At 42.4% G+C, this 15,603-nt stretch overlaps 1 protein-coding gene across 3 annotated transcripts in view; it reads right to left on the reverse strand.

Annotated features, from left to right (window-relative positions):
* Positions 1-15,603, reverse strand: part of LOC311295716 (uncharacterized protein) — a 123,757-nt gene that overhangs the window by 27,220 nt on the left and 80,934 nt on the right. For all 3 annotated transcript variants that reach the window (XM_084417203.1, XM_084417205.1, XM_084417204.1), the window contains exons 3-4: positions 13,150-13,818; positions 9,680-10,339 (exon numbers count right to left, since the gene is read on the reverse strand). In XM_084417203.1, coding sequence (XP_084273329.1) covers positions 9,680-10,339; positions 13,150-13,818 — 1,329 coding nt within the window. The remainder of the gene's footprint in view (positions 1-9,679; positions 10,340-13,149; positions 13,819-15,603) is intronic.

The following is a 15,603-nucleotide window of genomic DNA, read 5'->3' on the forward strand; positions in this document are numbered from 1 at the left end:
GTATTGATAAGCTCGACCGTCGAAGGCGAATCTCAAGAATGGCCTGTGACGGGGAGTTATCTGGATCTGGAAATACGCGTCTTTCAGATCGAGAGAGATAAACCAGTCTCCTGGGCGGATCTGCGCAAGGATCTGTCTGGTTGTAATCATCTTGAACGGCCGTCTCATGAGAGCCTTGTTCAGATGTCTCAGGTCTAAAATAGGTCTTAATGCTCCGTCCTTCTTGGGAACGAGGAAGTAACGGCTGTAAAAGCCTGACTCGCTCAGGGAAGGATGAACCTGTTCTATGGCCCCTTTTCGCAGCAGCTTCGCTATTTCTGCTTGAAGCAGATGCGCTGTTTCCAAACTCACTTTCGTTTCCGTCTGCGCTAGAAAGCGCGGAGGGCGACGAGCAAATTGGAGCGAATAGCCGTGTCTTATGGTGTTGAGCACCCATTCTGACGCGCCCTGAATAGCCTCCCATGCTTTTGCATGCATGGCTAGGGGTCGAATGGTCTCTGGGTTCAGATCGCCGCGTTGCGCGGGATGGGGAACCTGTATCAGAGAGGATGGGGCGGCGCACGCGCCGCCGATGCTCGGACACGAGGGCAGAAGAACAGGGCTGGCCGACTGTGCAGATTTTAGTAGCTCGATCTCGGACGATGGAGCGTGAACTGCTGTCAAATATCCCAGGCGCGAGAGCGGCGTGGGGATTATGGTGTCTGAAAGTGGGTGCGCGTGCTCGTGAGCTGGCGCGGAATTTGCACTTATGACACGGCCAGTGTTTGGGAGCTTTATGAGGTTTGCAACCTGTCTGGCAGAGCGGGTAGTGGGCAGGTGTGAGCACAAAGCTGTGGGCACATTTTCTACACTTGATGCTCGAGCGGAATGTGTCCGCTTTAAGAGATAGCGCTCTGGACGCGTTGCCATGGGAACCTCGTCTGTGTGAGGCAGTGAGCACACGGGAGTGGGCACTTTTTCTACACTTAATGTCCCTGCGGCTTGAGGCTGTGACGGCTGGTCGAGTGCGACCTAGGGCAACTGCCCTGGCGTCGCTGCGAAGCGCTGGGAGGCCGGGAAGAGCGCTGATTAGAGCTGTGCACAGGAGGCTGAGTTTGAGGGCGGCCTGTGGCTGGGCTCGATCGGCGGGGCAGGAAGAGGTTCATCGCCTGCGACGCCTTCTGTACTTCAGAGAAACGATCCACAATTCCGCTGACCGCAGGGCCAAAGAGGCCGGTGGGCGAGAGTGGTGCGTTCAGAAATACAGCGCGCTCTGACTCACTCATGTCCGCGAGCGTCAACCATAGATGTCTGTCTGATGACGGTGAGCGCGGCCATGGATCTGCCGATGGCTTGAGCAGCGGTCTTGGTAGCGCGGAGCGCAAGATCCGTAGCGCTGCGCAGATCAGTTAAGGCAGACTGATCCGAGCCCTTCTCGTCCAGTTCACGGAGGAGGTCGGCTTGAAGGATCTGAAGAATGGCCATTGAGTGCAAGGGCGGAAGCAGTCTGGCCGGAGGCGGCGAAAGCGCGGCCGGCGAGAGCTGAGGTGGTCCTGCAGGCTTTAGACGGCAGGGCAGACTTTGAGCGCCATCTAGCAGACGGCGGGCAAAGGTGCGTTGCCACAGCTTCCTCAACGGCGGGGATACCGTTATAGCCGTTCTCGGCGGCTCCGTCCACTTGGGAGAGAGCCGAGGAGACTGGCGAGCGGAGTCTGGTGGAGAACGGAGCGTTCCAGGATTTAGAGAGCTCAGCGTGGAGCTCAGGCAGGAAGGGTGCTGACCTAGAGGCAGGCGCAGGGCGGCGGCTAGGTAGAAAGCATCCGTCGAGACGATTGGGCTCCGGCTCCTTGGGTGGGGACCAATCCAGTCCCATTCTCTCGACCGCTTGAGTGAGGAGGCGGAGAAGCTCCGCGTCGACACTAGCGCGGGATCTGGTAGACTCCAAAGTCGAGGGGGCGGAGCGGTGAGAGCCCGACCACTCCTCGCTGTCAGACGCGAGCAGAGAGCAGCTGTCAGCGGCATCATCTGCATCCTCCCCCAGAACGACGGCAGTGCGGGCAGAGGCCGGCCGCTGCGCGTCGGAGAAGGGTGGGGGGGAAGGAGAGAGCGAGGCTCGCGGGAGAGGTTCCGGCGAGCACTCAGCTGTAGCGTCGAGTTCCGGCGGCCTTTGGGAGCGACGTTTCTTTTTACGTGGCCCGGAAGAGGTGGCCGGAGAAGGTGGAGGTTCTTCAAATTTAGCGAGTCGAGCCCGTAGGGTCGACATCGGTAACTCCTCACACTGTTTGCAGCCGCCCTCGGAGAGAGCGCGGGCTGCGTGGTCGAAGCCCAGGCAGAGAGCGCACACCACGTGGCGGTCTCCGTCGCTGAGCGCGGCTCTGCACGAGCCACAGGATGAGCGAGGCATTTGAAACAACGCCTCGCGCTCTTTTAGATGCAAGTGTGTCGCGGTGGACACACAAAACACACAACACAGAGCAAGAAAAGGATATGTATGCCGGATGGCGCAGCAGGCAGGGAAGGCTGAAGGCGGCGAGCGGCCGGCGTCCTCAGGCTGAAATCCTCGGCGTGCTGGTCGCTTGATTCGACGGCGGCTTCCTCGGAGATCAGCGATGCGAAGAGCTTCGCTGAAGAGACAGAAATCAGCGAAGCAGCCTCTGTACCTTGCTTATATACGCTAAGCCACACCCCTAATTACGGGCTGTGACGCATTAAGCGCGCCAAGCGCGCTCATTGGACGTGACGTCACACGCAAGGCTCAGCCATAGGCTGCTGCAGTTGCCGCAGAGCAGCCAATGGGCACGCGATTCGCCTGCCCTAGGTCTGCAGGCTGCCGCACTGCGTTGACAAGATTTAAAAAATTAAGGATAATTTTTGGCCTCAGTATCTCGAGAAAGGAGACTTTCCCGCAGCGTAAGCTAGCTTACGCAATACGAGAGAACCTCTCGTAAGAGAACTTCGCCTAACATGGATCCAGCAGTGAGACTCATGCGTCTCAGCCAAGATGACCGCCCTATTGAGAGGTATGTGGAGGAGTTTTATGAGCTCTGCCAGGAGGTGGACCTTAATGAGGGTGTCTTAAAGGACATGTTCCGTTATGGGCTTACGGACATAATAGATTATCTCATGCCTGATAATACCCCTCAATGGACCTTAAGCCAATATATTGATATCGCCCTTCGTATAAGTGACGTGTGCTTAACTGTGGGCATTGTGGATGAGGGGTCCGACAATCTCACAGCATCCTCTCAGCCTGAGCTTCTCCACGTCAGCCCTGCTGAGCCTGCGCTCCACGTCAGTCCTGCCGAGCCAGAGCTTCACGTCATTCCCCTTGTTACGTACGTGTACGTATTTAGAGTGTTGTAATAGGGATATGTGGGTAGTTTGTTGTTGTTGTTGTCGTTGTGGTGTGTGTGTGTGTGTGTGTTTCAGATACTCATTGGATCAATCTACAGCCTGTCAGTTTTTCTGAAGGATGATGACGTCTCTGTTCACCCATCCAATCACATTCTACCACCTTCCTCAAATACCCGTATCTCTTCCACGTCCCCAGCTTTTTTGGCTCACTTTGACATTTGTATTTGCTTGGCTCGCTGGTGTTTTCTGTGTGTCTATCGTTTGCATTAATCAATTGTCATAGTGGTTGTGAAGTGTTTTTGTTTGTTTTACTGTTCATCCTTGTTCAGTCATCACGGTGCATGTGAGGCTGGGAAGGAGGGAGCAGGTTAGTAAGTCGCGCGACATACATTGCGCACCACGTAGGACAATTTTGAATTGTATTAGACACACTAGTTTAGGAGAGTGCCACACCCTGTAAGTTTTGTTATATCATAGTTAGTGTAGTTTTGTTAGGGCATCTTGACGCCGAAGACTTTTCTTTTCTACATTGTTCGTTTGGTAGTTAGTTTAGTTGCATTCATCTTCTAGCTCGTTTGTTTTGTTTTATTTATTTATTTCATTTGGCATCTCTCGAGCTCGCCTTCCCACCTTTGTTTGTTTTTGTTTGGTGTTGTTAATTATCGTTTTTTTTCATTGTTTGTAAATATTGTAAATATTATTTTCTCTTCATTCTTTCACTTTTGGGTTCTGTAAAATAAATACTTTTGAGCAGAGTTTTTGAGTTGATCTTTTTCCTTTTATTGCCCGGTCCTTCATATTAAGTTATACGTACATCTTTATTTAAATGTTACTCCCTTACCCCTATCTAAAATCAAAAAGGGACGTAACACCCCTTCACATCTGTTCCTGTCCCTGAGCCGGTGTCTATCCCTGAGCCTGTTCCTGTGCCATGGCCGCCTGAAGGGTCGTTTCCTCCCTGGTCACCTGCACGGCCTGCTCCGCCCTGGTCGCCTGCCTGGACTCATCAGCACTCATTGTCACATTCACCTGTAACTCATTATCTTGTTTAGTTCACCCCATATAAGCCTGGTTCACCCCATTACTCACGGTGAAGTTTTGTATGTTTTTGCACTGCACTTCTGAGCATTTTTCCTGGTTTTCTTGTCTCTTGGGTTTTTGGATTTCTTGCCTGTCCCGTGGATTACTCTTGTGCCTCTGACCCCTGCCTGTTTTGTTTTGTTTGTTTGGACTGTCTTCCTGTGCTTGACCCTCTGCTTTTTGGATTACGATTCTGGATAACCCTTTTAAATAAAGCTGCATTTGGATCCTCTACCCTCGTGTCTCGGAGCAGTTCGTAACCGTTAAATATATAGTGATGTTTTGTCAAAAATAAAGTCATCAACTAAGATGTTATTATAGTGTTTGTTCCAATGTGGCTTATATTCAAATAATATATTCTTATAATCCTTAACTTTGAAATACGTATGATAAAATGTATCCTTTATTCTTTACAAAGAAAGGTTACACTTGAAATATTGTTAACCCTCTAGGCGCCACGGTCAAGTTTACTCGACAAGATGCGGCACTGAATAAAACGGACGATTTTGTCAAATAGGGTGTCAAATTTAATTCGACCTCCCCTCCACTAGATTGCAGACATGTCATACTTCATCCCCGACTTAAAAAAAAGTCATGCTTCTGTACAAAATCTTCAAGCTAGAGCGCATTGAATCAGTGCAAACAAAAGCGGAGCTAGTGTACAAGTGTCAAAGTGTCACAACAAAGGACATTTCCTGTGACATTTTCTGTCACACCAAAGGACATTTGAGCTTTTGTGGCAGTTAATAACCATGCTAATACTAGCTGAACAGTTATTAGCAATTGGCATGATACATTTGCATAATATTACATAGTCCTGCTGTTAAAAATACAAATTTGAATTAAATTTAATTTAGGAGTATCACACTAAAGGACAAAAAAACTTAACAATTTCAGTGGTCTGAAAACATAGTTAAATATTTGAACAATTCTGAGAGAAATACTTGCCATGTGCACTGCTCATGGGCTTCATAGGGGTCTTCAGTCACATGACCTTGAATGGGGTCTTTCAACTAAATTTAGTTGTCCATGATATTGCCCAACTTAATATCAGGTTATTGCATAACACCAAAGGACATTTTTTTCTGTGACAAACTTTATATGATCATTTTTATCAAGCTTGTATATTTAAGTTCAGTAATTTCACTTAAATGACAATAAATAGGTCATTTTCATTGCCATTTAAGTGAAATTACTGATTTTAAATATACGAGCATGATAAAAATGATCATTCTAGAAGAAAATTTCAGATGGCACTTGGAGGCTTTTGCATCTGAACTCTTCATATATATATATATATATATATATATATATATATATATATATATATATATGCAAATTGGCAACATTATAAGCTTATTTGATGTGGCAGTATTTTACAGTAAAAACTTTATAATCTATCCGATTTTTGTAGTCGATTTTTACTCATCTCAGTATAGCAATAGAGTTTGGTAAAAGCTGTTCATTCATTCACACACAGAAACGCAATTCGTATTTAAACGATTTAAACTATTAAACTTGCGATTAGAACAAAGCAAATATAGAACTGACCTATTCCTCAGCCGGATCCCTTTGCTCCTCGAAATGAAACTTTGAGCACTTCTGAGGTAAATTTTCCAGGATTATTATTAAGATAGTATTATTCCTCACAGCGTCGTAAAGTACATGAGTCTGAAAGTGAACTCGCTGTGTGTTATCCAGCTGATGGGGGCGTTTCACAGGTTTGCATGGATTGCCTCAGTCATTTGCGTTTGAATAGCACGCGCTCTCCGTCTCCGGTCACATTAAAACATAATGAGCTGAGATGAGAACGACTGACATCTCTCTCTTTTTACACATATTACATAAACTGAGAATATTTGTTTTTTATAAAAAATACTTCATTTAAAAGAAGAGAATTCAAGCTTCATGCCTGTGTGTCTGTATGTCTGTTTGACTGAGTATTCGCTGAGTTACAGTTCATTTTCGGACGTGTTTCAGAATGGACTTCACTGACAGAGAGAACGCAGAACTCGCTTTGTGTTTATTTTTCTTTATTTGGCAAAAAGCACAACACTGTTTTTATTGTGAGTATACACAAAAATAATACACACTTAACATGATCGATTGATGTATGAAACTTGTATGTAAGATCAAAGTCAACAGAGTATTTTGAGTCTCTTTTGCACTGGGTTAGCCGTTCAAATCAAGCCGTTCGACCGTGTGACGTCACACGATGCACGAATCATTTCACACACCAGACTGCTTTATAAACGAGGATCAGTATAAAGCTGGTTTTGCTAAGAAGCTGTTCCTGAAAAAAGGATTGGTACCAACTATTCGTGTTCCTGCTGCACCTCCAGAAGAAGAAGTGAGTGTAATGTTTTATTAACCTTTATATTAATATTTATATTATTCTTTGCAAATCGCTAGCACGTTTCACGATGAATGTGGCTATTTACACTCAGGGTACATTACGGCATGTTTCCTATGTACGACGTTCTCAATATAATTCATAATCCCACGTTTATAATGAACAAAGCGTTATGGTTATTGTGTTACAGTGTTAATGGTGTTTAAGACACATGGACTTAAATTGCGCGCTGAAAACAGAGCTGTTTTTGACCAGGTAAAATGAGTGTTTTCTTACAATACTAATGAGAATTTTTAAAGTATATTACAAACTTTTAATTTTGACCCTAAAGAATCATATTAGCTTGTAAAAAAATGGTATTATATGACCCCTTTAAAGGTTCCGCAAACTGGTTTTGTTGATGTGAGAAATGACCAAGATCATGGAGTGATAGGAGATGTAAGGGCAGCACCACTACTGTATACGCGAAACAATAATGAGTCATGACTAAGCGCAAACCTTCCAATCTCTCTCTTGAATCCAACACTGAGTGACTTAAATTGCAATTCATCAACTGGCCACTAGATACAGGCTCCAAAATCGAGTCAATCCCACAAACCCCCTTGTTAAAATGCCAGAATTTACAGCAGAAATAAACATGTTTACAGCCTGGTGCAAAAAGTGGTTTTGTCTATATGGCCAATTTTGCCCTTCATGACGACTGTGAGGGGGTGAACTTATCCATTTAAATTCTATTAAGCCTTAAAGTTGTGCATAATTAAGGGCGTAGCCACTTGAGTGACAGGCGGATTGCCGCTGATGTAACTACTAGCCGTTTGTCTGCTGTGTGTTAGCGTCACGTCACCTCAGCTAATCCGCCTCGCCGCACATATTCGTTTATCCGGGAGTGATGCTGCCAAGATAGCGACAGCCAGCTCTGCCCACTTTTGGCTTCAAAAATGCTCTTCAGAAACACTACGAGTGACGTCACGCACACTACAAACTATTTTTTTTTTTACAGTCTATAGTCATGACTTGATGAGCAGCCTTTATTCAGAAACATTTGACAAAACAGAATCAAGAATTCCAGAGAGCTGTGTAATAAGCTTTTTTATAAGCTCATTTAATGCTACTTTATAATAACATAGATTTTATTACAATTAATAGTGAAATATGAAAAGATTTTGTGAAAAGAAATGAAATGATACTTGTTAATTGTGAAACTAAAACTGCCAGTAGGTGGTGGCAAGTCACTGTCTTAATGAGTAAGTCATTGAATCATTCACTCAAACAATTCATTGAAACAGCTGATTCATTAAGGAACAAAGCCATGCTGCATCCGAATTTGCCTACTTATACTGTAGGTACTTTTTTCTGAAGAAAAAGGATATACTTTTGAGTGTGTAGCAGAAGAGTAGGCAAGCTTTGGGACAAACTATTACTTCATTAAATTCAGAGCCGGACAGTAACAGAGTACATTTACTTGAGTACAGTACTTAAGTACAATTTTGAGGGATCTGTACTTTACTCGAGTATCATTTTTGGGGAGTACTCATGACTTTACTCAAGTACATTTGAGAGGCAAATATTGTACTCTTTACTCCACTACATTTCTATCCATAACCGTGAGTACCCGTTACTTCTTCTTAAAAAAGAAAATTCTCGGAAACCCTCAATTTGTTGTTTCCCTCTCAAACGTGATTGGATTGTGCAGGCGCCACTGATTGGGACAGCCTATCAGCAATCACCTTCAGCTTTCCGCCAAAGTCACCTCCATGGTCAGATTTAGATAAGAGTCGAAACCATTGACGAAACAATGGATGAAGACGCAGCAGGTCCATCCTGGGAATGTGCCAACCCGTGGCCCCACCTCAGGCTATTTCAATTTTCTGAACAAGTTAATGATAGTTTTCGCTTCAAGTGTTTGCTGTTTTTACCAATGTAAGCACTGTGGCAGTAGTAATGCAATATTTAGAAAATGTACTCTTGATACTCAAGTACTTTTAAAAACAAGTACTTCAGTACTTTTACTTAAGTAGACATCTGACTGCAGTACTTTTACTTGTACTTGAGTAAAATTTAGCAAGGGGTATCTGTACTTTTACTCAAGTAATGAAGCTGTGTACTCTGTCCGCCTCTGATTAAATTTCATCTTTAACAGATGATCTGTCACATTGTTATGTGCATCATGATTAACATCCTCCACATTTAATTTAGTTTAATTTCCTACCATAGTCGCGGGTCTTTCATGCGGAGACTCATATTTCTTATATATTTGATTAATGTTGCATTTAAAATTCAATGGCCAAAAGGATCTTTATAAAATTTCACATTGTTGTTGCAGATAAATTATAACATGGATAACATTAAAAAAAAATTGTATCAGGTTAAACGTTGATTAATAGTCACTCAAACTCCTTTATCTAAACATCTCTACTTTATCTCTACTTCATCTCTACTCACTGTCAGTCAGGTCACGCACATCTGCCATGCTTGTGTTTAAAAAAAAAAAAAAAACTCTTTACACGTGTTTGTAGTTCTGAACCGAATCCTCCAAAGCACAGTGGGTTGTGTGCAATATTAGTCTTTATAGTGAGCACGGATCCACACTTCCAAAATCTACTGGAAATAGTAGACCATCCCAGGACTTCTGGCATTGTGCTCTTTTTAACATACTATGCTTTGAGACACATTATTCTAATCTCACATATGATGGATAGTATGGGGATGCAGGGTTAGTGACTGTTATTCTGAAAGAGTCACTGAATTATTGTCTTAATCAAGTCATTTAGATTATATTTTTTAGTCAATTATTTTTCTCCTTGAAATTGGTAAAGGGTGTTTATCAATGTATCGTACTGTACTGTAATAACTTGTAAGCTTATTACTGTATTCTCACAAATGCTTTATTCAGAAAAGTATAACTCTACTCACCCAGTGTCTTGATCTTCTCCTGTAACTCTTTGATTTCATTATCTCTCACACTCAGTTTCTCCTCTAGTTCATCTCTGACTCTTTTCTCTGGAGCTCTGCTATACATCTGAAGTGAATAGGGTTCAGTCTTCATGTTCTCTATATAATCCAGAATCTTTGGGATTTGTACATAGTTTCTATCATCCTTTAACCCCATCACATGGTACCAACTCCCATAGAGCTTCACGACGCTCTGAGATTCTGTGGATAACACAAAATCTGACACACTTCGGTCAACAGTGAGATCAGTAATGAAAAGCACCATGAAGTGCTCATTAGAGTTAAATATTCTTTTAATCTTCTCCATTTCTGCTTTGTCTTCATTAGTCAGTGACCCGACAGGAGTAACGAGGATGAAAAGATGAACTCCAGGATCACAGAGAGACACACAGTTGAGAGTCTCCCGCATCACTTCCTCCTCTGAGAGCCGAGTGAGAGCTGGAAGCTGTATTACAGTGATATGCCGTCCATGAATCATCTTCTCTTTCTTCACACACACTTTACTCATCTCGTTCTGAGGTTTACTCGTTACCCCTCGAAATATTTTAGACACTGAGTTCTTGTATGTTGTATTATATCCACACAGCACAATGTTCAGCTTTGCTTTTCCAGAAGTAGTCACTGAAACAATATTTAGACACAGTAGACTCAGTTTAGCTTTGGTAACAAATGTACACTTCATTAAACAACAACAAAAATATAATAATATATATATTCCATTATATCGGAATAGTTCACCCAAAACTGACATTTCTATCAGCATTTGCTGGCCATACAAGTATTAGAAGCTTTTAAACCTAAGCAAAACAGATTTGATATTTCCCTGTGTTACGATCCTAGGTATCTGTTTTGTGTGGGTGTTGTTTTGCATATGTGTGCAGGGATTGGCTGTCGTCGGTGGAGTCTGATTGGTGGATCTACTGATTCGCCGCTTTTAAAAGGGCGGCGCTTACTGAAGATGGCGAGCTCATTCTGGCGTTGGCTTGTTGGCGTGAAGAGCTCCAGATTCCTTCTCCCGTCGGCAGATCCCAAAACCTTCAGTTTATTGTGTTCGTTTGTTTATGATGATTTAATTTGGTTCTGTTTTAGGAGCGTAGGGGTGTCCTGCCATTTATTTTGACTTTGTTTGTGATTTGTTTATTTATAGGGAGTTAGGGAAGTTACTTTGTAATTTTGTTTATTCCCTGATTAGGTCATTTAGATATATTTGTTTATAAGTTTATTTTGTTTATTATTTTGGCCTTGGAAGCCATTGCTCCTTAATTTATCTATTCTTTCCACTTTAAATAAATTATACTTTTGTGGAACTTAGTTTTGTGTTGTTAGTGATCTGTCGGCTGGGGCTGGTTTCCTTTAACCAACATAAAAATCGCTTGCCAAACCCGTCCTTATAATACGGGATGTAACACCTGTCATTACCTGTCTCTACAACACTATAGGGCCCTATTTGAGCGCTAATGATCTAAGCTCATGGTCTAAAGCGCAGGGCACAAGTGCAAATCCACTTTTGCTAGTTTAACGACGAGTTCTCCCGGCGCTGGTCTAAAAAGGTCGTCCCTATTCTCATAATGAGTAATGGGTGTGTTTTGGGATTTACATGCATTAAACCAATCAGAGTCTCATCTCCCGTTCCCTTTAAATGCCATTTGCGCTCGCGCCATGGCGGATTCGCTATTTACATCACAGACTTTGATAGTGGAACGACCAAAGCCGTCTCCAGAGCGCAAACGCTCGTGCGCGAGGTAAAAGTGCGCAACAGACCATCTACGGGACAAGCCGGATTCCACCATATCTTTATGTTCACAATAATAATCTTTTACATTGTAATCCTTTTATTTTAAATATTTGGCATGTTTGTGTGCAGCTGTGCGTCCCTGTGTGTCAGTGATGCGCGGGTTGATCCGAAATGACCGGTCACCCGCGGTTACGAGTCATCCAAAAATATTTTTAATGATATTCGGGTCGCGGTCGGTCAGGTCAATTGAAATAAAGATGCCAATTAAATCTTTGTAATTTATATAGTACAAGAGAGCATATGAGCGGAGTGGAGCGGTGAGAATCTCCGCTTATCACTCACGGAACTGTTCACCCCTCCGCTCCCCCTCTCAAAGCTACATCAGGCCGCTCCGCTCATTATCGCTCAGCGCTCAATGCAGTTTGCTCCGCCCTCCACTCAAATCGCCCCCCGCGCTCTCCAAAAAAGGAAAAAAAAATCTACATGTATATCACTTTTAGCTTAGACCACAGCCTTACCTCCTAAAGAACTAATGAGCAACAACAACATTTTTCAAATAGAAATGTTTTATTTCAAATTACAAATTAGGCCTATGTAAGAAGGAATATAGCCTACACAAAGTCCTGTAAAATTAAACGAATAAATGGGCCTAATAATATAAATAACAATTAGCCTATATAAACAAAAATATAGCCTAAATAAAATTTTTAAAAGTAAATTTACTATTAGGCTAGAATATTGATAAGTGAACTTTTGCGCAACGCGCACGATTAAAATTTAAATGGGCTTAGCCTATATCCATTGTAGCCTACACACAAACTGCTGTAAAATAAAACGAATAAATGGGCCTAATAATATAAATAAAATTTATATAAACAAAAATATAAAAAAATATACGTAAACGTTTTAAAAGTAGGCTAAATGAACTATTAGGCCAACATACTTATAACTGAACTTTTGCGCAGCGCGCAGGATTAAAATTTAAATGGGCTTGTATCAATTGTTTGAATATTACGCTATATTTGCCGAAATAATGAAAGATGATGACCAAAGTGCTGGCTTTGTCATGTGTACTTCTTGCTATGCATTTACTACTTTTAAAAAATGTGGGTCAGGAAGCGGGTCGGGTACAATATTTTCTTCTTTTTTTTTTTGCGGTCCGAGTTGCGGGCGGGTTAGTTGAAAACGTTGGTCGGGTTGTTTATACATTGACCCGCGCATCACTGCTGTGTGTGTAATAAGCAGAGTGTACGAGCGTTGTGGACCCGTAACATAAAACAATTTTATTGCGCCAATCACTTTAGTCCAGGTTTCAGTCGGTCAATGGCTCAGTCTATTTCTGTTGCCTCAAAATAGCAACGCACCAACAAAGCGGCAGAACACACACCTCGTTCTCAGATCAGCACGCCTATGAGCGCACAAATGGGTGCAAATGCATTTCCTATTTAAACAACAAGGCGCAGGATGTGAAAATGAAAACTGAGTCGGGCTGAAACTAGCAAAAAACACTTGCGTCGTGCTGCATTGCGCTGGGTTTAAGATAGGGCCGACCAACTTTAAACTCTTTTCCTGTCAGTATTTACTAAAAAAGTTTCCGGCCAGCACTAGCATTTTTGACCATTTTTTGAAAAAAGTTTAATTTAGTTCATGAGCGTATTCTTCGAGGTATTATTCTGAAAAAAAGACTTTAACAAACCTCCTCCATCACCTCCTGTTTTCGTGCTCTGATTGAATTGTCCACTCCCTTTGTGATCAGACTTCACTGGACCATCCACTGAATCACCTCCAGCCTCATACATGTTACAGACGAGAAATTCTTCATGTTCTTCCTGGAGTATCTTCTCTATCCTTCTGATCATCTCAGAGCGCCATCCTGCGTTTCTTGTTTCAAACTGAAGATGCTTTCCTCCACACTCCTTTATTAAATTTTGGACAGTGTTATCCATTACAAGAGAAGCCCATTTAGATGTGCGTGGCTCTTCATCAGTAGTCAACACTATAGTGTGTTTAATGGCCTTCTCACTGAAGAGGTTCAGCACAGTTCTCACTCTTCTCAGGTCCTCCTCACTGAAGTCCTTATACTGCAGTACGAGTAAGATCACATGAGGTCCTGGAGCAGACTGAGACACACACTCTCTCACTCTCTGTGCGATCTGATACTGTGAGAGATGTGGCTGGAGTAGGTTAGCAGTGTTGATGACTGTGAAGTTTCTCTTCTCCACCGCTCCACCGATTCTCTCACTGTGCTGCTGTAAATAAGATGATGAAGCTTCACTGTGAAACGCTTCTGTTCCCAGTATGATGTTTCCCACTTGGCGGTTTTCTGATACATTCTTTCCTAGCAGAATAATCCTCAGATCACTCACTGAAAAAGAGCACAGACACACACTTGGGTTTCAATGTTTTATGTACTTTCTAAAGATATAATGATTTTTATACTGTACAAACTGTGTATTCTAGCCCCTAACACAGCACTCGGGAATTTTGTAAATCCGCACCCGCCCGTATACCCGCAGTGCTTAAATCCGCATCCGACCCGTTTTCCGACAGCAGCACTAATTAAAATCCGCACCCGACCCAACATGCTTAAAATAGATCCGACACCCGACCCGCAACCAAAATAAAATCAGTTTAGACTATCACATTATAGACACACTTACAAAAATGTTTATTGCCAGGTCATACAGAAGTTATTACACGACAACTTCAGCCGAAGCTGTCAAGTCAAAAGGCCGATACATGAAGAACATGGCTAATGTTACCACAAAACTGAGTAGCCTTATAACATTTTACCAATCGAACAGACGCGGCTACAACACTATATGCCACGCAATTTCCTCTAGCCTACATCTGACCATTTTGGGTTCAAACACGCCCTGCACACCACACATACTTAACAGTGTTAAATCTGAAAAATACTGTTCGATAGAACTGCTTGGTTTGTTACCACAGTTATCTGCGTGCTTCCTCGGCGATGAAGTTCCACATTTGCGGCAATCCAACACTAAAATGCAGCAAAGCCTTTCACAATATTTTCTTCAGATAACTCCAAATTTCTCCCACACACTGGACTTTATTTACCAATGGACCAATTACCATCATTAATGTAATTACACTCTATTTAGCACAAACAGGGCTACCATAATATGTGAGCAACATGTATGTACATGTTTGTATTTTTGAGAGAATAATGTTTATGCATGGTTATTGAAAAAACTAAAAATGAAAATTTCTGAAATAAGGCCACAAAACTCATACTAAATATGTGTCAATAAGTCTTTTGACTAATGGATGTCGTCACCTAGAGTTTTTTCTTCAAAATTATGTGAAAATTATCCTGCCTAATCATTCACATAAAACAATACATTGATTTAAAATTTGTAAGACACTTTTTGTTTGGAAAGGCAATAAGCGCAGGGGCGTGAGCAACACCATCATGCATAATAAGTGGTTCACAACTGATGAGACAAACTGCATACATAATGAGCCATTCATTCAGGTGTTTGACTGAGCCACAAAAAAGAATGCAAGGACAAACATATATATATATAATTGTATATATATAATTGGTTCACAGTTGGAAACACAGTTGTTCTTTTTTTCCACAAATTGTGCTTGCAAATTGTATAATATCCAAGGTAAACATTTCTAGTAATTGTGCAGTTAATTGTTCTCATACTGTATTTTCAGATTTGGAATATATTCTCTACCCAAATGTGTCACTAATAAAACACAATAAAAATTATTTAAAGAGAAGGCTTATATTGACCTTTTAAGATTCCCGTTTCTTTATCTCCGTTTTGTCGCCGTCAATGCCGTCATATCCGCGTTGTCCCTGGTTTCCGCTCGTACTGCCATAGCAACCAGAGCTATGAACCAGAGCCGTCTGATAGTAACCAAAGCGACAGACGTGGACAAATGTGGAGTTCGCAATGTCTATTTGCACGCTGTTGTTGTTTCGTTCAAACATTATGGACCATGGCAAGCAGACTTTGGATAAAAAAGGAGAACTAAAACGAGAATCAATATCAGCGCAGTGTTTTCGAGATGCCGAGAACTCCACTTCCGAGACTTCGACCGCTCCTACATGTACTTTATTAAACAGGTGAGCACATTTACATAAAACTAATCAATGTTATATAGTTCAACA

Source organism: Rutilus rutilus (genome assembly GCF_951802725.1).
Source record: "Rutilus rutilus genome assembly, chromosome: 8".
In the NCBI taxonomy this organism is placed as follows: domain Eukaryota; kingdom Metazoa; phylum Chordata; class Actinopteri; order Cypriniformes; family Leuciscidae; genus Rutilus; species Rutilus rutilus.